Source organism: Pelobates fuscus, chromosome 7, assembly GCF_036172605.1.
Source record: "Pelobates fuscus isolate aPelFus1 chromosome 7, aPelFus1.pri, whole genome shotgun sequence".
Classification (NCBI taxonomy): Eukaryota; Metazoa; Chordata; class Amphibia; order Anura; family Pelobatidae; genus Pelobates; species Pelobates fuscus.
In genome coordinates this window covers 5,607,381-5,631,912 of record NC_086323.1, presented here as the reverse complement: position 1 = coordinate 5,631,912, position 24,532 = coordinate 5,607,381, and the positions used below count along the sequence as shown (strand labels likewise).

The following is a 24,532-nucleotide window of genomic DNA, read 5'->3' as shown; positions in this document are numbered from 1 at the left end:
AGTGAAGTCCAGTATTGGATGCCACACGGATTTTGTGATTTATTTATTGCAGTGTCCGTGTGGCAAACAGTACGTGGGAAAAACAAAAAGACCTCTTAAAATACGCCTCATGGAACATATTAATAATATAAGGAAAGGCATAACAACTCATTCAGTGCCAGTGCACTGCAATACATGCCAGGCCTTTAATTGGAGGGATTTTAGGGGTTGTGGTATAGAACATGTGCCCGCCCACTGGAGAGGAGGAAATAGGGAATTGAAACTAGCACAACGGGAGACCTATTGGATATATCAATTGGATACCTTAACACCCAAAGGTTTAAATATAGATGTTGATTTGGCCAGTTTCATGGTATAAGGGTATTTTTTTTCTAAAGATGTCCTTGGAATTTAGGGGGGATTTCCACCTTCTGCCACATAAAAAGTTTTTTCTCTTTAGATTGATATTTTATTATTTTTCATTATTATTATTATTATTATTATTATTATTTTTATTTTTTATTTTTTATTATTATTATATTTTTTTATTATTTTTTTATATATATTTTTTTATTTATTTATTTATTTTTTTATTATATATTTTTTATTATTTTTCATTATTTATCATTGATTATTTATTATTTTTATTTTTTTGTTTCCATTTCTTTTATTTTTTTCATATTTATATTTATTTTTATATTTATTTTCATTTAATTGTTTATTTATTTTTATTTTATTTTATTTTTTATTTTTATATTTATTTTTATTTTTATTTTTATTTTTATTTAATTTTATTCATTTATTTTTGGTTCATTTCTAGTTCATTTTATTTATATTTATTTATTTTTTAGTGTACACATATATAATTTTTCTCATTATAATATTTGGAGTCTATGTATATATTTATACTATAGCAATTGGCAGAAGATGAAAGTCCTACAGCTCTATTGAATGATGATGTATCTCTTTGTTATTTATAAGTTTTTTTGAATTTGAAAGTCTGATCACTGATTGCGATTACTTTGAGATTTTTTTCAGTTATTTAACTGTTCAAGTGGCTGTTCCATGCTTGGAACGCATATGCCGCATTTGGAACGCAACGCTGACGTCATGACGTACGTCGCCGTCCGCAACCGGAAGTATGCGCTTGGAACGCAACCGGAAACGGACATTTGGAACGCATATCTTGATAAGCTAGACGGATGAAAAACGGCTATGTCTTTTTGCCGCGGAATTACAAAACAAGAGCCATCTGGAGGCAATATACCCTAATGGGAGAAGTGGTTCCAGGAGAGAATTCTCCAATCAACACACGGACTGGTTGTATTTAAGGGACTCTGTTGGGGGTGGGATTATGCATGCTTTGTATTTTATGTGATTGTTAAAACTGCAGAATTTTCTCTGATGAAGTCCAAGTTGTTTGGACGAAACGCGTTAGATTGCAGTTATTTTAAATAATTTTACTGATTGAATCTTTCAAGGCTATTTTGCCTTTTGAATAAAGAAAAATATTTTTTACATTTCAACTGGCATTCTTCCATTTCCTGTGAAAGACAGAGCAACCGATCCGTGGAAGGCAAATACCATTTTAGCCCAGTGTGGGCTTAAAGGCGCATTACCCTACACTATCTCGTGAGTGCAATCTTTGTGGGTTAAATCCAATTATTGTTAATGTACTTCACTATGTGTTTTATATTCTTTTTTTTCTAGTTATTCAGCTGTATCCCATTTTTTGTCTATATCCATACTTATATTTGAGGTTCGTTTGGGGGAAACCTCTTGGGAAGCTGTATCCATCTTATACGCAGTTAAGTACCTCTGCATATTCCTACCATTAAGTTGGTTAGGTGTACTTGTGTATATATATTTTTTTTTTGTGTGCATTTTTTTCATTTTCATACAAATAGTCTAAGTTGGTCAAGTGAAATGAGAAAAATATATACATAAAACTATTTTATAGAAATAGAAAATTGGCATGTGCGTATGTATTCACCCCCTTTGTTATGAAGCAACCAATTACCTTCAGAAGTCACATAATTAGTGAAATGATGTCCACCTGTGTGCAATCTAAGTGTCACATGATCTGTCATTAGATATGCACACATTTTTGAAAGGCCCTAGAGCAGTGATGGCGAACCTTTTTGAGCCCGAGTGCTCAAACCGCAATACATGTCAACTTTTTTTTCCTTAAAGTGCAATTGCGTGTGTGTGTGTGTGTGGGGGGGGGTGCGCGTGTGTGTGTGGGGGCGGTGCGTGTGTGTGTGTGTGGGGGGGTGCGTGTGTGTGTGTGTGGGGGGGTGCGTGTGTGTTGTATGTGTGTATGAGGGGTGCTGTGTGTGTGTGTATGAGGGGTGCTGTGTGTGTGTGTATATGAGGGGTGCTGTGTGTGTGTGTATATGAGGGGTGCTGTGTGTGTGTGTATATGAGGGGTGCTGTGTGTGTGTGTGTGTGGGGTGCTGTGTGTGAGACGGGTGCTGTGGGGGGGTAGGGGTGCTGTGGGGGGGTAGGGGTGCTGTGGGGGGGTAGGGGTGCTGTGGGGGGGTAGGGGTGCTGTGGGGGGGTAGGGATACTGCTGACGGGGTAGGGATACTGCTGGCGGGGTATGGGTACTGCTGTGGGGGGTAGGGATACTGTGTGTGGGGGATCGGGGTGCTGTGGGGGGGTAGGGGTACTGTGTGTGGGGGGAAGGGGTGCTGTGTGTGGGGGGAAGGGGTGCTGTGTGTGGGGGAAAGGGGTGCTGTGTGTGTGGGGGGCAGGGGTACTGCTGGGGTGGTAGGGGTACTGCTGGGGGGGTAGGGGTACTGCTGGGGGTGGTAGGGGTACTGCTGGGGGTGGTAGGGGTACTGTTCTGGGGGGGGAGGGGTGGTGCTGTGGGGGGTAGGGTGCTGCTGGGGGGGTGGGGTGGTGCTGTGGGGGTAGGGTGCTGCTGGGGGGGTGGGGTGGTGCTGTGGGGGTAGGGTGCTGCTGGGGGGGTGGGGTGGTGCTGTGGGGGGTAGGGTGCTGCTGTGGGGGTAGGGTGCTGCTGGGGGGGTGGTGCTGTGGGGGTAGGGTGCTGCTGGGGGGGTGGGGTGGTGCTGGGGGGGTAAGGGTACTTCTGGGAGGGGGTAGGGGTGCTGTGTGTCAGTATCCCCCCCCCCTCCCTCCTTCTTACCTTTAATGAAGTGGGGGGGGGGGGACACAGCCATCCCTGGTGGTCCGGTGGTGGTACCGTCATCCCTGGTGGTCCGGTGGTGGCAGGCAGTGCTTCCGTGTCGGGAGGCAGGGGAGGGATCTTTGCAGCAGCTCCCCTGTCCTCCCGCGCGATGCTGTGTGGAGCGTTGCCATGGTAACGCCCGGCAACGCTCCACACAGCATCACGCGGGAGGACAGGGGAGCTGCTGCAAAGATCCCTCCCCTGCCTCCCGACACGGAAGCAGAGTAGGCGCCTGCCGTTTCGGGCAGGCAGGTGCCTACTCTGCAGTGATGGCGGACCTGTGGCCGCGTGCCCACAGAGAGGGCACGGCGTGCCACCTGTGGCACGCGTGCCATAGGTTCGCCATCACTGCCCTAGAGGCTGCAACACCTAAGCAAGAGGCACCACTAACCAAACACTGCCATGAAGACCAAGGAACTCTCCAAACAAGTAAGGGACAATGTTGTTGAGCAGTACAAATCAGGGTTAGGTTTTAAAAAAATATCCAAATCTTTGATGATCCCCTGGAGCACCATCAAATCTATCATAACCAAATGGAAAAATCATGGCACAACAGCAAACCTGCCAAGAGACGTCCGCCCACCAAAATTCACGGACCGGGCAAGGAGGGCATTAATCAGAGAGGCAGCACAGAGACCTAAGGTAACCCTGGAGGAGCTGCAGAGTTCCACAGCAGAGACTGGAGTATCTGTATATAGGACTACAATAAGCCGTACACTCCATAGAGTTGGGCTTTATGGCAGAGTGGCCAGAAGAAATCCATTACTTTCAGCAAAAAACAAAATGGCACGTTTTGAGTTTTCATAAAGGCATGTGGGAGACTCCCAAAATGTATGGAGGAAGATGCTCTGGTCTGATGAGACTAAAATTTAACTTTTTGGCCATCAGAGAAACCGCTATGTCTGGCGCAAACCCCACACATCACATCACCCAAAGAACACCAGCAGCCGGGACTGGGAAACTGGTCAGAGTTGAGGGAAAAATGGATGGTGTTAAATACAGGGATATTCTTGAGCAAAACCTGTACCACTCTGTATGTGATTTGAGGCTAGGACGGAGGTTCACCTTCCAGCAGGACAATGACCCCAAACACACTGCTAAAGCAACACTTGAGTGGTTTAAGGGGAAACATGTAAATGTGTTGGAATGGCCTAGTCAAAGCCCAGACCTCAATCCAATAGAAAATCTGTGTTCAGACTTAAAGATTGCTGTTCACAAGCGCAAACCATCCAACTTGAAGGAGCTGGAGCAGTTTTGCAAGGAGGAATGGGCAAAAATTCCATAGAGACTTATCCAAAGCGACTTGGAGCTGTGATTGCCGCAAAAGGCGGCTCTACAAAGTATTGACTTTATGGGGGTGAATAGTTATGCACATTTACTTTTTATGTTTTGTCCTATTTGTTGTTTGTTTCACAATAATAATAATTAAAAAAAAAAAATCTTCAAAGTTGTGGGCATGTTCTGTAAATTAAATGATGCAAATCATCAAACAATCCATGTTAAAGGACCACTATAGTGCACGGAAAACAAACTTGGTTTCCTGGCACTATAGTATTAATAGGTCCCCTCCCGCCGGGCTCTAGGGGGAGGAAGGGGTTAAACACTTACCTTTCTACAGCACCGGGCTCCCTCCCTCTTCCGCCGAATGCGCAGTCAGTCCATAGGAAAGCATTCACAATGAGAAGCACTGCTATGTTTACAGCAGGCAGGGTTAACCCTAGATGGACCTGGCACCCAGACCACTTCATTGAGCTGAAGTGGTCTGGGTGCCTATAGTGGTCCTTTAAATCCAGGTTGTGAGGCAAAAAAAACACGAAAAATGCCAATGGGGGTGAATACTTTTGCAAGGCACTGTATTTTCGGATATGCGACCCCGCGAACACCCGGGAAACTAGCCCATCCAACTTTCTGAACAGTTATGAGAACCGAGTTTGGGAGTCATGAACTACCGAGCCAGGGGGAACATTCGTTGGTGTTTGTGCGAGAACCCCCGAAAGATGACCGGTCGTTTACTCTGGAAAGGTTTTGGGTCATCACCTCGTGGCTGTTAACTTAATTTGAATGGCGTTCCTGAACCACCAAAGGGATCTGAGCCATATTTTGACTGAGTGGGCGCTCGGATCCAAGGTATTCGGTGATGTGACTTTGATGGGATTCCTATGTTATTAAAATGTGTTTTTGGGGTGTTTTATTATCCTGTATCTGAGAGATGATTGCATTATAACTTTCTAACGCAATTACCTGGGAGGAAAACTCTTGTATTTTTGATATAGAAACCCCATGCTAGGGGTCAGTGCATAAAAGCCGTGTGTGGCCAAAATAAACTCCGTTGACTCCCAGAACTGTGTCATCTAGTTGCTGGGGGAAAAGGGTCTTGGATTACTACAGTTTTTCTTTTAGCTTCGAAGAAGAAATAGTGAAGATACCTATGCTGGGTATTGGAGCTCCGCAAAACCCACACTGTAGCAGGCCACCGCCACTAAGTACCATGCCCACTGAATATTCACATGTTTGCCTTGTATTTTGTGTTCCCAATGTGTATTCTCACAATTTTCCCTTGTACTCTGTGTTTCCCCATGTATCTATACGAAATTGTGCTGTATTCGTGTGTTTTACCTGTTCCCGGTTCAGGAGTCTCCCAAATGGGGACCACCCCGACACCTCATTTAGAATGTCTAGAAAGTTCACACCTCATATCGAGGTGTGAAAACTGCAGACTGCAGGGGAAACAAGCGGCGCATGCTTCCACTGGGTGGCCACTGGTTCGTATAAACTAATGCCCATCAGGGGACGCAGTTGTATCCCGAAACAAGCATACGCACCCTGTCTCCGGTCACGGTCAGCGCTCTCTCCAGTTGATACCTGCGTGGGGATATCCACCGGAGAGAGGGGCGTGCGCCAGCAGAAAATCCCTGATGCTGTGTGTCTGTCTCGCGGCCACAGAGTCCCGCTAGTCGCATGGAAGTCCATTCAAACTGGGTTTGCGCCATTCTAATGATTGGTTGGCATGAACACTGTGCTCCACGGGGCGCAGGCGACCAGTTAGAGAAGGAGCAGTCTTTCAAACGGGGTTTTGCGCCCTTTCTCCTGATTGGGTGGCAAAACCCCTCTCCTCCCTGAGCGCTGATTGGTGCAACCGAGTTTCGTGCCCTTTCTTCTGATTAGGCGGTGAAACTCTTCTCCTCCCCCAAGTGCTGATTTGCGCGATTTGGTTTGCGCCCTCTTAGCTGATTGGTTGTTGCTTGGTTTAGGCGTGAAGTTTGAATTCATCGGACTAAACCAAGCAACTCCATGGAACTCATTTCGGGGATGTACAGAGCCTTGATCCCCATACTTTAGACGCTGATATCTCAGGCTCTGTACATCTGATAGTCCTGATATCAAACGATGTATGTTTCAACCCTGTAACCCCTTCCCTTCTCAGGGCACGAAGCCCCAAAGTTGCCCCCCCCTCATGTAATGTGTTTCAATATGTGTCCCTGTGTACTGTTGGTATCTCCCAGAGCAGGAGATGTAACCCTCCTGCCTGGGACTGTGTTGTACTGAATGGGGACCCCCAACCTTTCAATAAAGATTGGTCAGTGTTTTAACCTCCAGAACTGTGTGTCCTCTGGTTACAGGAGGGAAGGAAGATTTAACCCCTTGTGTCTGCTGTTCCAGCTTGCAGGGAGATGCAACAGGGAAATTCATTGTAAGGACTAAGAGATATAGTTCCCCATCCGTTTCCCCTGGTCCCAGCTAGGAAGGAACACCTCTGGCGGAGGTACCCAGCCGGGGTACAGGGAGCTCTGCTACACACACCCTGCCAAAGATACAGACACTGCTACTCACAGATACTGCCACACACAGATACCCAAACCCTGCCACAGATACACAAACACTGCCACACACAGATACACAAACACTGCCACACACAGATACACAGACACTGCCACACACAGATACACAGATACACAGACACTGCCACACACAGATACTAAAACCCTGCCACACGCAGATACACTAACACTGCCACACACAGATACACAAACACTGCCACACACAGATACACAAACACTGCCACACACAGATACACAAACACTGCCACACACAGATACACAAACACTGCCACACACAGATACACAAACACTGCCACACACAGATACACAAACCCTGCCACACACAGATACACAAACCCTGCCACACACAGATACACAAACCCTGCCACACACAGATACACAAACCCTGCCACACACAGATAAACAAACCCTGCCACACACAGATAAACAAACACTGCCACACACAGATAAACAAACACTGCCACACACAGATAAACAAACACTGCCACACACAGATAAACAAACACTGCCACACACAGATAAACAAACACTGCCACACACAGATAAACAAACACTGCCACACACAGATAAACAAACACTGCCACACACAGATACACAAACACTGCCACACACAGATACACAAACAAACACTGCCACACACAGATACACAAACAAACACTGCCACACACAGATACACAAACAAACACTGCCACACACAGATACACAAACCCTGCCACACACAGATACACAAACCCTGCCACACACAGATACACAAACACTGCCACACACAGATACACAAACCCTGCCACACACAGATACACAAACACTGCCACACACAGATACACAAACACTGCCACACACAGATACACAGACACTGCCACACACAGATACAGTGAGGGAAAAAAAGTATTTGATCCCCTGCTGATTTTGAAAGTTTGTCCACTGACAAAGAAATAGTAATGAAAAAGGAGAAGAATAGAGTGCCCTAATAAAACGTAAAATGTAACCTTCAATTATTTCACAGTAAAACTATGTTGATGAGAAAAATAAAGCAAGTTATATTTATAACCACAAAGCATATAGTGCTCAAAGTGATGGTTAAAAAGCAGGTAATTATCTGGTGCGTGAGTTAGCCTGCCGAGTTAGTAAATTTCAATGGTAAGTCAATTGCAGTCAATGTATCATTATACCTCTAGTGATGTAACTGCTACAATCGTAATTGTTATCAATGCCTAGGGTTATGAGTGTGTCAACATGAGATTGCAGGGTTCCATGAACACAGTTATTATTCATGGACAGATATTGTCTCTGGATTGAGCATGATAGATTTCTATCTACCGTATGTTCGTTTAATAAAGGTCTGCTGTCTCTTGGTTTTCTACTGAATATAAGATGAAATAACAATTTAAGACGGAACAAAATAGTTGCTACAGACTTAAGCCCCCAAAAAATATCTGGCGTTTGGTAATTTATATTATGACAGCAATGATTATATACTGAGATAGAAGGTGCTGTTTAATGTTTCCAGAGCACCCACCACACATGTAAGTGGGCAGAAAAGATTTGCTGCACACACAGATCTTTTGGGACAAGTAATGCTCGGGATATTGATATTAACTTGCAATCTCGGTAATGAGCTAAATTATCTGTCAGGATTTCAGAAAGTCCCTTAATGCATTTTTCTATATGGTCTAACTAAGTAGTGTCTGTGCCTTCAAGGGCACCTATCTGGCTAGAGGTATAATATCTATTATAAGTGACCCTATTCCACCAATAGATCTATGAAGAGTGGCAATGCTCGAGATCCTGGTTAAATTAACAGATTTCTGATCTAGTAATTTGTTTAACCCCTTAAGGACACATGACATGTGTGACATGTCATGATTCCCTTTTATTCCAGAAGTTTGGTCCTTAAGGGGTTAAATTAACTATCTACCAGGATCACCGAGAGCCCCTGGCGCGCGCGTTTCGCCCACAGCTCATCAGAGGGGAACCGATGTGCGGGAGATAACCGATGTTATAAAGGGGAACGAGTTCTGATTGGTAAGATTCAAAACTGGTCATAATTGTTCCAGCCAATCACATTGGTGATGGAGAATGACGTGAATAATTTGTCTCAAAGGAATTTTTTAGTAATTAGTAAAGGGGAATGCCATCTTAATTGCATTGATCAGGAACAGATTTATACTTTGTTATATTTTGTTATGTTTCATGTAAGTAGATTGTTTGTTAGTAGTTTTGAGCATTTAATTATGTTTAGTATGCCCATATAATTCAAATAGAAATATAGATAGTATTTACGTGGACTGTGTCAATCCATTTGGTTCGTAGCTGGGAGTTTATTATGTACAGGGTCTCTTGTGAACTTTCACAAATGTAGTATATAATGTTTATTTGGAATGCATTTTATTTGTATTAGAGATGTAAGGAGAAAAATGTTCTGACGATAGTACTATTTATTAATGATGAACCCCGCTGATCTTAGGTAACTTAAAATTATGGTTCTGATTAGAGAAATCGAAGGTGCCAGCAGTTGATGTTAGACATGATTCATGCAGATTAACCTAGTATGATAAGGGGGTTGATGAGTACCGCAGCACACATGTTGGGATTATTAGATGTTATAGTCAATGGACTTGTCACTCCTAGATCGGAATTTTACTCAGTGAGTTAGATTAACTACTGATGATATTAGCAATGTCCATAGTCGGGATGTTGTAATCGTTATTTAAAAATATAATTGTGGATTGTGATGCTAACTTTTGGTGCTTATTTATTTGTACATTTGCACTTCATAACATTAGTATTGTAATTGATGAATTTGAGGATGCCAACAGATGGATCATGGTGTTTGCCCATTGACCTGAAGGAATGGTTAATGACTACAACTGCTAGCGTACTGTAATTGTTTGGTACAGTAATGTTAACGGGTTCACTTCTGAATTAACTTTGGGTTGAGCAGAAATAAGCCCACACACTATTGCTCGTCTCATTACTACTCGTGTTGAGATTGTGTGAAACTCAATTATTCGGTTGATTCCTTATCTTACTTAATCAGTACTGATTCGCTAATGTTCTCTCACATATTGTTTGTTTTCAATATTTTCCTAATGTTGTTAGAGTGGGATTAATTCCTTTCAACAGAAACAGAAGGACATAGAGCCCTCGCATGAAATACTTCATGTTTTAACTCTAGAAGAATAAATGGTCAGAGAGATTAATTCCCCCAAAATGTTGAAAGGACGGTGGTCCATGTGTGTTGTCTTGGAAGGATTCTTCTTGATGTTAGAGTATGGTTTCATGTTTGATTATTAAGACAGAGTTTAAAGTAAACTGTATTAACAAATGTTTCATTGGGATCTTCTTAGGGATCTTCCAGTTTTTCCTAATTTTATATATTTTTGTGGTAAGAATGATTGAATTGATGGTATGATTGCTAAGTTATGGTAATAACCTATCTGGAAGGAAACAGAGCTAGGGGAGGAAGACAAATTTTCACTGACAGTGTATGTTGCACATTTTGAGTATAATAATCTGTACTTTAAAGATAAAAGCGTTTAGGAAAAAGGAAGCGGTTTATACATTGTAATTAGATTTGCCCAAATAGTGCAACTGTTGAGATATTAGAAGGAATCCATTTGTCATGATGGTTTACTATGTCTTAATGAGTTGTTGGCACAGGGCAATCAGTTGGTTATCATAAGTTAATTAGGCAGTTCATGCATTGTGTTCAGATATAGGAAGAATTTTCTACCTAAACTGAAAATTTTAACAGGTTTATTGATGTATAAAAGGAGTGAAATAAAATTCCTCATTGAGGCCACCGGGTGTTTGTGTTTGGAACTCATAAATCCATTTAGACTCTTTTCGTAGTAATATCAGGTTAAAGTTTCCTTTTCTAGAATTGAGGATAACGTCCTGATAGCGGCTCTAAATGTGAGGGTCACTCGATAGTAATGCCCTGATAGTGACTTGAATTGTGAGGGTCACTCGATAGGCCCCCAAACCCTCAAACCCCCTGTATGGCTGCACTGCTGGTAGTCCGGCATCTGATCTTTCGATTCTATTAAAACGGTTACAAAATGTTCTCCATTTTCTCTCCAATATTTTGTTACTTACTTTATAAGCTTTTTATATCCCAGACCCAAATGAAGCTCCGTATCGTCACAAGAAGAGACACTTGGGTAGACTTGAGATGATGAATAAGAGCAATAATGCCAATTTAGAGGGTGCATTTTATATAGTGATACACATCACGCGATCCACTCACCCTCCCGTGTTTGCAGATATAATCAAATAGTTCTCCAGCAGATACGTATTCCATCACCATGAAGAAATCGGTGGGAGTGCTGATAACCTGGTACCTGAGACAAAACACACACAAATCTCAAATTACAAGGAATCAGACAAAGATATAACCAGTCTTCGTGTTATATGTCTGAGAGATGAAAGTCAGACATAGGTCCCTGATATATACAGTGTGTGTATATATATATATATATATATAGATATTAAACCGGTGCAGATAACACCCAAGTGCACGGCCACTTACACACTTATTAAAAAATACAGACTAGCAGAAAAACAAGGTGATAGCGCACATAAATAAATCATATATAATATTATAAATAATAAGAATCTGAGTAACTAATTGTTATAACGCCATCATGCGACAGGTAAGAATGTAGTCATGAGCTTGCATGCGCTTGCAAAAGCTGCAGATCTCTTATCTGCATCCTTCGCAAGCCCTCCTTATTTAACCCTGCCCAGAATTTCTGTGGCTGTCCAATCACAGACTGAAGTAACAGAAGCGATTGCCAGGGGGGTGTAACAAGGTGAATTTATAAAAGTGCAAATTTCTATTAAAATCTGCACTTTTTCTAGAATGAAGAAAAAAAAAACCACTGTGTACATACTAAACAGCAAGCTAAACTGCTTTAGGTGTTCAGAGTTTTACTTTCAGCACCATAACAAGTTGACGAGGGTTCCAGTTCCTGGTTCGGTTAGCTCAGTGGAGATAAACTCAAGAGGCACCAATTGCCCAGAGCACCTGCCTTGTAAAGACTTCTCATTGAGCTGCATTGGGAAGATTATGATTGGACAGAAACAAAGTATGAACGTTGTCCGTATATTTATACTGGCAGACATTTTGTGTTAAGACAGAAATTAAAAGTGGATACTGTAAGTCACTATCAGAACAGAGGTGACTCCATTTTGTATTACAGTGCAAAGACAGACACAACATTTTTCTCTCTGTAACTCTATTCATTCAAGCCTGAGCTAAGGAATGCGACTTATGTAAACATTTGGCAGAGATCAAAAACCTGAGATAAGGCATGATGTCTACAGCAAAAGGGGGGTTGAATTCAACAACCCAGAGACAAATATATATATATACACACACACACACACATATAACTTACTATAAGCATATTAATCATATATAAATAGTACTTAGTTAATAATATAGAATATTCATGGATATATTATCAATGAAGAAATGTCATTATTTACTAATGTTAGTGGAATATGTTTAATAGACATGTATACATAATATTACTATGTGCTACACATGATTACCAATGACAGATAACACTAATTAATTTTACTTTCTAAAAACTAACAGAATCTTACAAAGTTCCATTGTAAGGAAGGGTTAAGGTTAGGATGTGTCAGGAATCTAACGTATAGCTAAAATTGTAGACGGTCTTACTGGAAAAATCAAAGAAAACACTTTGAAGTCTGACAGGTTTGATGGACGGTTATCCATAAAAGATAACCAAGATGATGTCAAACGCATCACGAAATTAAGTTAACCCATTATACAAAAAGGTAAATGGACCCCCTGACAAGAATTTTCTGTGATGTAGTTGTGCCATCTACTGACCAAAATCTAGATGATAGTCAGTAGGGAAGACACACCCACAGTTCTCTATTGGTCTTATCAACTAGTGACTAGAGAGGACACTCTTAAACACTCTGTAACTCTCACTCTTAGACTCAGACACTCAGTCTCAGGTACACTCTCAGTCTGAGAATGGACTCACATCTAACAGCTAAGATCTGACATCTGGAGCCACAGCTGGATAAACCTAATTATTTGTGTCTTTCCCAACTAACACAACTTCAGAACTCTGAAATCTTTTCTATTTTCATACAAATCTCTAAATATCATACTTGCATTCAAAATTCCTGGGATACATCTCCAAGCCTGAGATAGAAATTCTACAACTTAACTGGTAATTATGCTGTTTTTATTTAATTCTATTAAATTGACTGATTTTACTAAAAGGCAGAATATACGTGGATATAATCTGGTGATTCCAAACATTAAGGAGTCCTGATTTGTTAATAATATATAGAATTTGTAATTCCATTCCTGCAGGTGGACCAATGAACTCTATATTACTTTTAACTTTAAAAATAGAATACCAGGCAATTATCCAGATATATTGGCTTACGTAATTTAGAAATAGTGAATCTTACTTAAGGAAGGTAAAATTCTGCAAACGTAAAATCTGGTTGGAATTATTCTTATTGGATGGACATAGGAATGGTGAATGATCTGGTATGAGGAATATTGTATTTGTAAAAGTGCAATATAATAGGATATATTGCCTATGAGAATTGTAGCCACCAGTGAAAGAGTTAATTCAGTGTGATTTGACTGTCAGCCAAAGTTTATATTGCTTTCCGCTGTGCTGCTGTGAGATGCTGTGTTCTGTGTTAAGTTGATTTCAAAGTAAAGTGTCCTATCGTAAATCTTGTTGAAAACTGCATACATGTCAATATAACTGTTGCTAGATGAACTATAAATTGTGTTAAACCACTGCCATATTGTATTCTTATGTTATACCTAAATATTCACTGATATTATCAAGCATGTTACATAGTATTATTATTATTGTCACAATAAATTATATTTTTATAATTAATTTGTGATTAATGAGTGAAATAAAATCTACTAATGAAACTTACTCGAGGATCTATGAGAATTAAAATAGTGGGTAATTCTCAGTTTGAAATCAAGGGGAAAAGTGCCAAGATATCAATTTCGATATAATAAAAATTATTAAATTATTTGTTTTAACATTTTTATGAAAATATTATTTTAATATGTATCACCCCATAAATATCTTAACAAGGTTGTTAGAAGCAAAAAAGCTGTTAGAAGCAAAAAAGTTGTTAGAAGCAAAAAAGCTGTAGACAAGAGAAAAGCAGGTTTCACAAGCTGTTTTTAGATATACCCCAATTGAAAAATGTATAATTAAATGCATGCATGTTTTCATTTAGGGCATATGTACTAAACATTGATTTTTATTTTAAATTTGGGCAGGGGAGTAACCCGTTAATTAGCAGTTTTACTTCCAGTTTATTGATGTGAAATCCGTCTAATTTTTAACAGCTATTATGGATCTCTCCTCTGCAATACAGAGGTATTGTGCAGCCGCGCGTGGACAGTCCGGAGGATCGCTACACAGTGTGGATTACACAACGGCAAACTGTGCTGTGTATAAACTGACAGCAGCCACATCATGGCTGATATCAACCGAGCGGTTCTACTCATCCTGTGTGATGATTGGAAGCATGGCTGGGCATTAAACCACTTATCCCACAATGTATAAACATGGAGTGCTCCTTTAAGGTGCAATATTACCTTTCTATAAATAGTGTTTTATAAAAAGGCAGACTATGAGCAGAGCGTGCCGCGTTTAATGCCTCCACTGCCTTTAAAAACAATACTAGGAAGTTTGAAAAAATATCCTCATTTTCGTTAGCCTTCTAGCGACCCCTGAGACGTGTGACCACAATCTGGAAATCTTGCCAACAGGGATATGTGGCGAAACCGACCTCGCCACGTGTCCTTGGAGGGGGCTGATTGCCCGCCTCTTGCCTTTGGACTATGGACCAGACTTTATGGGAATGTAATACCCCAGATAGCTATACCATGGAGCCTATTCATATAATGAAAGACTATGGGAAAGACTTTAGCTCCATGGCAATTGTACTGTGTGAATAGGATCTGCGCGCTATTCGGTAGTTTTATGCGCTCAGATCCCAGCTATCTGGGGATATGTGAAATGTCTGTGTGTTATGGATTAAAAGTAACTTTCTGTATTTTAAAGTGTTTTATGTCTTTCTGTAACCATGTGGTTAATGGAGTCTGTCTCTGTGCTGGAGATAATTAGATTACTTCTCCAGCACAGAGAAGGCTCTGTAAAAAACAAACAAAAAAGTCTGAGCTGGAAAGCCAGGGGTTTTAAAAGATACTTTACTAACTTTTGAACCCCTGGTCTGATCCATGCCATTTTTAGGAAAGTTGTGTAAAAGTATATTTTAAACTGCATGCATAATGGGATTATGTGTCCCACTAAGGGGAGGGGATGTGTGGGAGGTAACATCTATGTCATTGGTTCTTTTATGCCTCCCCCTGGGTGTGGCCTGTATGTGTGAGTTGGAAATAAAAGCCAGGCTGGGTGAGCCAGTCCAGAGTTCCTGCTTAACCCTCAAAGCGATGTGTCGTCTCGTTCTTTGGGGGAATTGGATTGTATGCTGTTCCAGTTGACTGCTAGGAGTACAAGCCTATTCGTATGGTTCCTATTCAATGGTCTACAGCATTCATATGCTTGGGAGAATTTAAAAGGTTTCTCGGATTCAGTGTTCGTTTGTCTCCAGTCGGGAGAATGGTGTTTGCAGTAGCTGCCTGTGCATTTGTAAAGGGGATTATCGCCTAAACTGGGGTTTATCCTCTTGTAAGTGAAACGGTCCGTTACAATTGGTGGCAAGCGACGGGATCGTACTACACAGCCGGTGAATGGAAACGGATTATACCCTTTTGAAACGGGACACGCTAAAAGAGTTACTAGAAGCGAGAGGGAGGATAGCAAGTGTAACGGATCACCTGGCACCCCGACTTGGTACCTCCGTTAATGGATGCTCCTAGTGCTTCCTGAGGACTCCAAGCACTCTGGCAGACACCACAATCACCGAATCCGAGAAACCTTTAAATTCTCCCAAGCATATGAATGCTGTAGACCATTGAATAGGAACCATACGAATAGGCTTGTACTCCTAGCAGTCAACTGGAACAGCATACAATAAATCCTTCCCCCAATAATGAGACAACACATCACTTTGAGGGTAAAACAGGAACTCTGGACTGGCTCATCCAGCCTGGCTTTTATTTCCATCTCACACATACAGGCCACACCCAGGGGGAGGCATAAAATAACCAATCCGAGATATGGTACAACCCACACATCCCCTCCCCTTAGCCTGGGAGATAATCCACTTATTATACAGTTTAAAACATAACTTTTACACAATATCTGTAACTTCAAAACCATACATCACATTCACATAAAAATACATATCCACAATCAATCCATTCAGGGGAACAACATATTAAAAAATGGCATGAATCAGACCAGGGGTTCAAAAGTTAGTAATAGTATATTTTAAACCCCTGTCAGCATTCCAGGTTTACAGGGCCTTCTCTGTGCTGGAGAAGTAATTCAATTATCTCCCAGCACAGAGACAGACTCCATTAAGCACATGGGGACACAAAGACAGTAAAACACTTTAAAATACATAAATTCACTTTTTACACATAACACACAGACATTTCACCTATCCCCAGATAGCTGGGATCTGCGCGCACAAAACTACCGAATAGCGCGCAGATCCTACTCACACAGTAAAATTGCCATGGAGCTAAAGTCTTTCCCATAGTCTTTCATTATATGAATAGGCTCCATGGTATAGCTATCTAGGGTAACACATTCCCATAAAGTCTGGTCCATAGTCCAAAGGCAAGAGGCGGGCAATCAGCCCCCTCCAAGGACACGTGGCGAGGTCGGTTTCGCCACAATCCCAAAAAGTCCCAATATGTCCATTGATGATTTTAAAAGGGCCAGTAGCAGCAATATAAAGTACAATATGCCCCAAATAACCCAGGGGCCATAGTCAGCAGGTAGGAGGCTAGCAAACAGGCTTCTCCAGGGCCCAGTGGCGAGGTTGGTTCCGCCACAGCAAGCAACAAAACAAAGGCTGTCCTGATCGCAGAGCTCATGGAAGGAGACAGAGTCGCAGCTGTTGCAGCACCTCCAAGGGAGGAGGAGGAATCCGAGTTTGGCAGGGAATATAGGAGCAGGATGGCTCTATTCTCACCAGCCCTAGCGGAGCAGATGGCAGACCGGGTCTACAACGATGTACAGGCGTACCTCATGCTGCGAACGACGCAGAGGAACCAACAAGCGGTGGGATCGTTCCTACAGCCAGAAGGACAGCTACAGAACACCCATTCCTTGGAGTTACAAATTGAGGGCAACGTTAGCACTCGTGCAGCGCCCCTGGCAGCAGAGGTATCCAGCGACTTGGAGCAGACAAGTATGGAAGGCTCTGACGCTGAAGATGATTTTATGGCCAAGGTGAGGCAGCAAGTGGTCCAGTATGGGGGTTATATATCCATGGACATATTCCAGGGGATCTGGAACCAGGTCATGGCTGAGCAAAACTCAAAGATGGACGGAGAGTATGATGAGCAGGAAGAGTGGTACAGCAGCAGAGTAGAGGCTGCTTACGAGGAGGTTAGCTGCCCCCCCCCTGAGGCGGCAGGAAGAACCCGAAGTAGGGGTCCTCATAGATTGGTCCTGTGAGGAACCACAACAGGCAGGTGGAGATGGGACCGAGGTCTCTCCACAGGGCCCAACGGGATGGTGGGCAGCAGGCCCAGATCCCCAGCGGCAGAGTAAGTCCCAGGGAGATGAAGGTGCCGTCCTTCCTCCCCAGCGGCAGTGTGTATCCCAGGGAGATGAAGGGGCCGACCTTCCTCCCCAGCGGCAGTGTGTGTCCCAGGGAGCAGAAGGTACCGTCCTTCCTCCCCAGCGGCAGTGTGTAACCCAGGGAGCAGAAGGTGCCGTCCTTCCTCCCCAGCGGCAGTGTGTACCCCAGGGAGCGGATGGTGTCGTCCTCCCTCCCCAGAGGCAGGCTGAGTTACAGGGGGCAGAGGTTGTTGTTCCTGCCCCCCAGCAGCAAAGTGATATGCCAGGAAGGCAGTGTGAAGTGAAGGGAGAGGAGAGCAGCGTCCTCCCTCCCCAGCGGCAGTGTGTGTCTCAGGGAGCAGAAGGTATCGTTCCTTCCTCCCCAGCGGCAGTGTGTACCCCAGGGAGCAGAAGGTGCAGTCCTTCCTCCCCAGCGGCAGTGTGTACCCCAGGGAGCTGATGGTGTCGTCCTTCCTCCCCAGTGGCAGTGTGTACCCCAGGGAGCAGAAGGTGCCATCCTTTCTCCCCAGCGGCAGTTTACCATCCAGAGAGAGGAGCTTGTTACACCCTCTCTCCAGCGGCAGCCTAACCCACCAAGGGGAGATGTTAAGCCCCTCATCTGTGCAGATGGGACCGTAGTCTCTGCACTTACAGCACCAGGGGTAGGGACGGTCGGTCCTGTCCCCCAGCCACAGAGCAGTATAGCCAGAGGGGAGACAGTTGGTCTCTCCCTCCCACAACCAGGCTCCAACCAGGCTACTTCCGCGGTAGTACTGGCACCAGTACCGCTGGTCTCTGCCCACTCAGCAACCCACCAGGGCAGACTACCAGTCCCCCACACAGCCGTGGTGAGACACCTGGACCTGGACAAAGTTCTCCTCTACCCATGTGTAGTAACCAGTTATTGTGGGTGGGCTGTACTGCTGTTTCTGTTTTGTGGGTGGGTTGCTGGACTAACCAGGGCACTGACCGGCAGGAGGTCAGATACCCTGTTAGTCTGGGGGGTAAAGGGGAGAAGTGTGGCGAAACCGACCTCGCCACGTGTCCTTGGAGGGGGCTGATTGCCCGCCTCTTGCCTTTGGACTATGGACCAGACTTTATGGGAATGTAATACCCCAGATAGCTATACCATGGAGCCTATTCATATAATGAAAGACTATGGGAAAGACTTTAGCTCCATGGCAATTGTACTGTGTGAATAGGATCTGCGCGCTATTCGGTAGTTTTATGCGCTCAGATCCCAGCTATCTGGGGATATGTGAAATGTCTGTGTGTTATGGATAAAAAGTAACTTTCTGTATTTTAAAGTGTTTTATGTCTTTCTGTAACCATGTGGTTAATGGAGTCTGTCTCTGTGCTGGAGATAATTAGATTACTTCTCCAGCACAGAGAAGGCTCTGTAAAAAACAGTCTGAGCTGGAAAGCCAGGGGTTTTAAAAGATACTTTACTAACTTTTGAACCCCTGGTCTGATCCATGCCATTTTTTAATATGTTGTTCCCCTGAATGGATTGATTGTGGATATGTATTTTTATGTGAATGTGATGTATGGTTTTAGAGTTAGGAAAGTTGTGTAAAAGTATATTTTAAACTGCATGCATAATGGGATTATGTGTCCCACTAAGGGGAGGGGATGTGTGGGAGGTAACATCTATGTCATTGGTTCTTTTATGCCACCCCCTGGGTGTGGCCTGTATGTGTGAGTTGGAAATAAAAGCCAGGCTGGATGAGCCAGTCCAGAGTTCCTGCTTAACCCTCAAAGCGATGTGTCGTCTCGTTCTTTGGGGGAATTGGATTGTATGCTGTTCCAGTTGACTGCTAGGAGTACAAGCCTATTCGTATGGTTCCTATTCAATGGTCTACAGCATTCATATGCTTGGGAGAATTTAAAAGGTTTCTCGGATTCAGTGTTCGTGTGTCTCCAGTCGGGAGAATGGTGTTTGCAGTAGCTGCCTGTGCATCTGTAAAGGGGATTATCGCCTAAACTGGGTTTTATCCTCTTGTAAGTGAAACGGTCCGTTACAGGATACAATCTAGTATTTTTTACCAGCTTCCAATACATCCTGGGGTCTCGATGAGATGACCGTGTTGATAACAGAAAATGTGTGATTAAAATTTCTAGTGAAATCGACACTTTTATAAACTGTCACAGATGTGGCAGATACTGCAAGCTGAAATGCTTTATTTGCGAGGAGTGTCCCATTCACAGCAGATTATCACACGTTTCTAAATTACTCACACGGTTAGTCACTAAAGTGTGGCTTGTCAGGAAATCAAAGTGAATTCAAATTTTAGGGTAGAATATCAGAATTGGAAAGAATTTTCCAAATCAGGTATGTTTTCAGTTTGGTTAAATTGGTATTAATGTAAAATTCTCTCTGAATTCACATTCTGTTTTTTTTTTTTTTTTATTCAAAAATTGAGAATTGCCTTGAATTCAAAGTAAATTTAAAGTAAGCTTAAAAAATAACCAAAATATAAAAATTCTCAGTCAGTTCTGTTTTCGGGCCTTAAATTTGGAATTCACTTTGAATTCTGTGTTCTATCAAAATCCCCTACTCTGTTAGAATTCCCCTCCCCCTATACAACCAAGCATTCTGCTAGCATTTCCTGCTGCTCTATTACATTGTCTGCCTACCATTAAGATAGAAAATATAATGCATCTTGGACGTAAAAACCCAAGGGCAGAGTACAGAATATTTGATAGAGTCCTAACCTCAACATCTGAGGAAAGGGATTTTGGGGTGATTAATTCTGATGACTTAAAGGTAGGCAGACAATGTAATAGAGCAACAGGAAATGCTAGCAGAATGCTTGGTTGTATAGGGAGAGGCATTAGCAGTAGAAAGAGGGAAGTGCTCATGCCATTGTACAGAACACTGGTGAGACCTCACTTGGAGTACTGTACGCAGTACTGGAGACTGTATCTTCAGAAGGATATTGATTTCAAATTGATTGAAATCAAATTGATTGATTGATTGACTAGAGAGGTCAAAGAAGGGCTACTAAACTGGTTCATGGATTGCAGGATAAAACTTACCAGAAAAGGTTAAAGGATCTTAAAATTTATAGGATAGAAACATTTAAATACATAAAGGGAATCAACACAGTAAAGGAGGAGACTATATTTTGTCAGGGTATTTATATCTGCAGATTTTGTGCTATGATAGAAATTAAAGTGTATTTTGCCTGAATCATTCTGAACAGAGCAGACTCCATTTTGTTATCTTCAAGCCTTTCTGTAAAACTAACCACTTTGCCAGAAGCTAAGGAATGCGGAGTATATACAAACCTGTTGATAAGAAATGAGAACGGGGGATGGACAGACTCTCTAAATGCTAATGGAATATAATTAATTCTAAACCCAGACATTTATGACAGAGAAGATTAAATAATTTAATTTTACTTTCGATATTGTATAACGTCCCATTGTAAGTTTAGGGGTCATACTTAGTTATAACTGTCATATTTGAAATTATAGCAGAATTTGCCAGACACATAGTCTGAAGAAAGCCCAAAGAAACACTTTGAACTGACAGAAAACTTAAGTTATAGATAACCATAAAGATAAGGTAAATGATGTCAAAATAGCCACCAGGAAAAGTTAACTCTTTCCTGGATAGGAATGTTTAGTGGGACGAGACTGCCCTCTATAGACCAAATACTTAAATTGCTATCTGGAAGGTAACCACACCTCCAGGTTTCTATTGGTCCATCACCTAGTGAATTTTCCCTTTAAAAAAAAGTTAAGACCAAGGGAAGAGAGGAATGCAAAGGAAGCAAAGAAGCAAGAGGTGAGCAGTCGGGGGCAATGCAGAGAAATTCATGACAGATATCCACTCCAGGGCACTCAGAATTTCTTACACACCAATCACACATCCATTCAGTTCCTGAGACTACCTACTCATCAGATGAGAATGTCTACTCAACTGGTAATTATACTGGTTTCATTTAATTTATCTAAATTAATTAAAATTTTCTATAGCAGGATATATGACTGGATAAATCAAGATCAGATTTCGATATTTAGAAATCTTAGTTACTAAAGAATATATGGTTATGATATCCCAATCTGCAGATGGGGAAAGAATAATTATGTATTAATGTGACATATCACATGTTAGCATATCGTGATATTTATCCAGGTGTATTGATTTGCCCTAAAATAAGATAAAATATCTGTTTAGGCAAGTTAAAATTCTGCGTATAGAACATGGTAGATTTCTCTTATTGAATGGTTCCAGGAAAAGACTAATGAGCTGTTTTAAATGTTATTTTATTTATAGATCTTAATTACCTAGGAGGTCTAACCAGCATTGAAAGGGTTATTCTAACTGTCAGCTAAAGTTTTATGGCCTTAAGCTGCAGCTCTTTGTCTGTGTGTAAGTTTCACTTTCGTTTCTCTGTGAAGACCGTCATAAATCTTGTCTTGACAATTAAGAAGACTGTGTAGCCATTGGAATGTATTGTCATTGTATTGCATACTATGTTATACTGAATATTCATTGATTATTATCACGCATGTTACATATTATTATTTAAATTGTCACAATAAATTGTATCTATTTTTATAACAAATTGTGATTTTATTTATATGGAATACATTTCACTTACACGATAACGATCTTTGGGATCTGAGAATTTAAATAGTGGGCAATTCTCAACTGTTTACTATTATTATCCCATAAATATCCCCACAATTTAAAAGAAGAAAAACTACCACAACAAGAGGACATAGTCTTAAATTAGAGGGGCAAAGGTTTAAAAATAATATCAGGAAGTATTACTTTACTGAGAGGGTAGTGGATGCATGGAATAGCCTTCCAGCTGAAGTGGTAGAGGTTAACACAGTGAAAGAGTTTAAGCATGCGTGTGGCATGCATAAGGCTATCCTAACTATAAGATAAGGCCAGGGACTAATGAAAGTATTTAGAAAATTGGGCAGACTAGATGGGCCGAATGGTTCTTATCTGCCGTCACATTCTATGTTTCTATGTTGCACTTATCCACATTAAATGTCAGTTGCCACAACACTGACCATTTTTCTAGTTTACCTAAATCATTTGCCATTTGGCTTATCCCTCCTGGAACATCAACCCTGTTACATATCTTAGTATCATGAGCAAAAAGACATACCTTACCATCAAGACCTTCTGCAATATCACTAATAAAAATATTAAAGAGAATGGGGCCAAGTACAGATCCCTGAGGTACCCCACTGGTGACAAGCCCAAGCTTCGAATATACTCCATTGACTACAACCCTCTGTTACCTGTCACTCAGCCACTGCCTAACCCATTCAACAATATTGGAATCCAAACTCAAAGATTGCAGTTTATTGATAAGCCTTCTATGTGCAACAGTGTCAAAAGCCTTACTGAAATCTAGGTAAGCAATGCCTACTGCACCACCTTGATCTATAATTTTAGTTACCCAATCAAAAAAATCAATAAGATTAGTTTGGCATGATCTCCCTGAAGTAAATCCATGTTGTCTCTGATCTTTAAATCCATGTGATTTTAGATGTTCAACAATCCTATCCTTTAACATGGTTTCCATCACTTTCCCCACTACTGAAGTAAGGCTTACTGGCCTGTAGCTGCCCGGCTCCTCCCTATTACCTTTCTTGTGAATGGGCACAACATTCGCTAACTTCCAATCTTTTGGGACTACTCCTGTTAATGATTGGATGGGTAGGGTGCGGGTACGTTGCGTGTGTGCAGGGTGGGGCCTGTCAATATGATGTATGAATGGTGTTGGGGATTTCTAATGCTGCAAGTGAGCATGCGCCAAAAACAGATGTGTAGGACGCATGCGCAGTATCGGATAGGGAATTCACACTGGGTAGAGGATTTCGATAGAACATCGGCAGATCTCACTTTAGTTAATAATGCATACAGTGTGATACAGTAGAAGCAGGTCCAGCTGCCGGGCGTTACTTACAGTTTGATAATGTGCGGGTGACGAAAGAGCTTGAGATTTTGAATTTCACGCTTAATTTTGCCAACAACATCTAAATTCCGAATCTTCTGCCGGTTCAGGATTTTCACGGCCACTTTATGTCCTGTTAGTTGGTGCTCACCCACTGAAATAACAACAGAATTTAAAATCCACCTCACTCTGTTTACGCGCCACCGATAAGTTAATGAAGTTAATGCGCCACCTCCAGAAGTTCTCTAATCAAAGAAAGATGGCCGACCCATGAGTCCCCACTAAATTATAATAATCTTTCCAACACTGTTCTTTAATTTCCCTGTATTCTATCAGCCATGGCAGTGCCAGCAGGTGGCGGTGCTCTGGCTATTAGCAGGAGACACTGCGCATACGGCGGGCACCTACAGTGAAACACACTGCTTCCCTTTCCACCAATCACAGAGCCTGTGAGATCAACGGCACAGGTCTGTCCATTCTGGCAGTGGATACATAGCAATAAAGAAATATTCAGGAAATATTGGAAAAAACGTCAGCTCGTTGTGTATGATGGACGCTTTGTACGAATAGATTCTGGGCACAGCATCATACTATGATACCACCCCTTACGGAATTCATATTACATTTAGCGGTTTGCTTCCCTATGAATATTTATATCTGAAATTTATAATCCCTCATAAATGCTGCCCCGGTTAATGCCTTAGAAGGGCTTATTATTCATTTAAAGAGTAGTGTATTAAACGGACATCCCAGGCACTAGGCTCCCAATATCTGGATATTCTCTTATTATAACATCAAATAACATCAATACATATTATATTGACTTTGCATTTACACACACTGACACTC

The 24,532-nt window shown here is 41.9% G+C and overlaps 1 protein-coding gene across 1 annotated transcript in view; it reads right to left on the bottom strand.

Annotated features, from left to right (window-relative positions):
* PRKAA2 (protein kinase AMP-activated catalytic subunit alpha 2) overlaps positions 1 to 24,532 on the bottom strand; it is a 66,286-nt gene that overhangs the window by 26,535 nt on the left and 15,219 nt on the right. Inside the window, exons 2-3 of the mRNA XM_063427645.1 lie at positions 23,696 to 23,837; positions 11,261 to 11,354 (exon numbers count right to left, since the gene is read on the bottom strand). Coding sequence (XP_063283715.1) covers positions 11,261 to 11,354; positions 23,696 to 23,837 — 236 coding nt within the window. The remainder of the gene's footprint in view (positions 1 to 11,260; positions 11,355 to 23,695; positions 23,838 to 24,532) is intronic.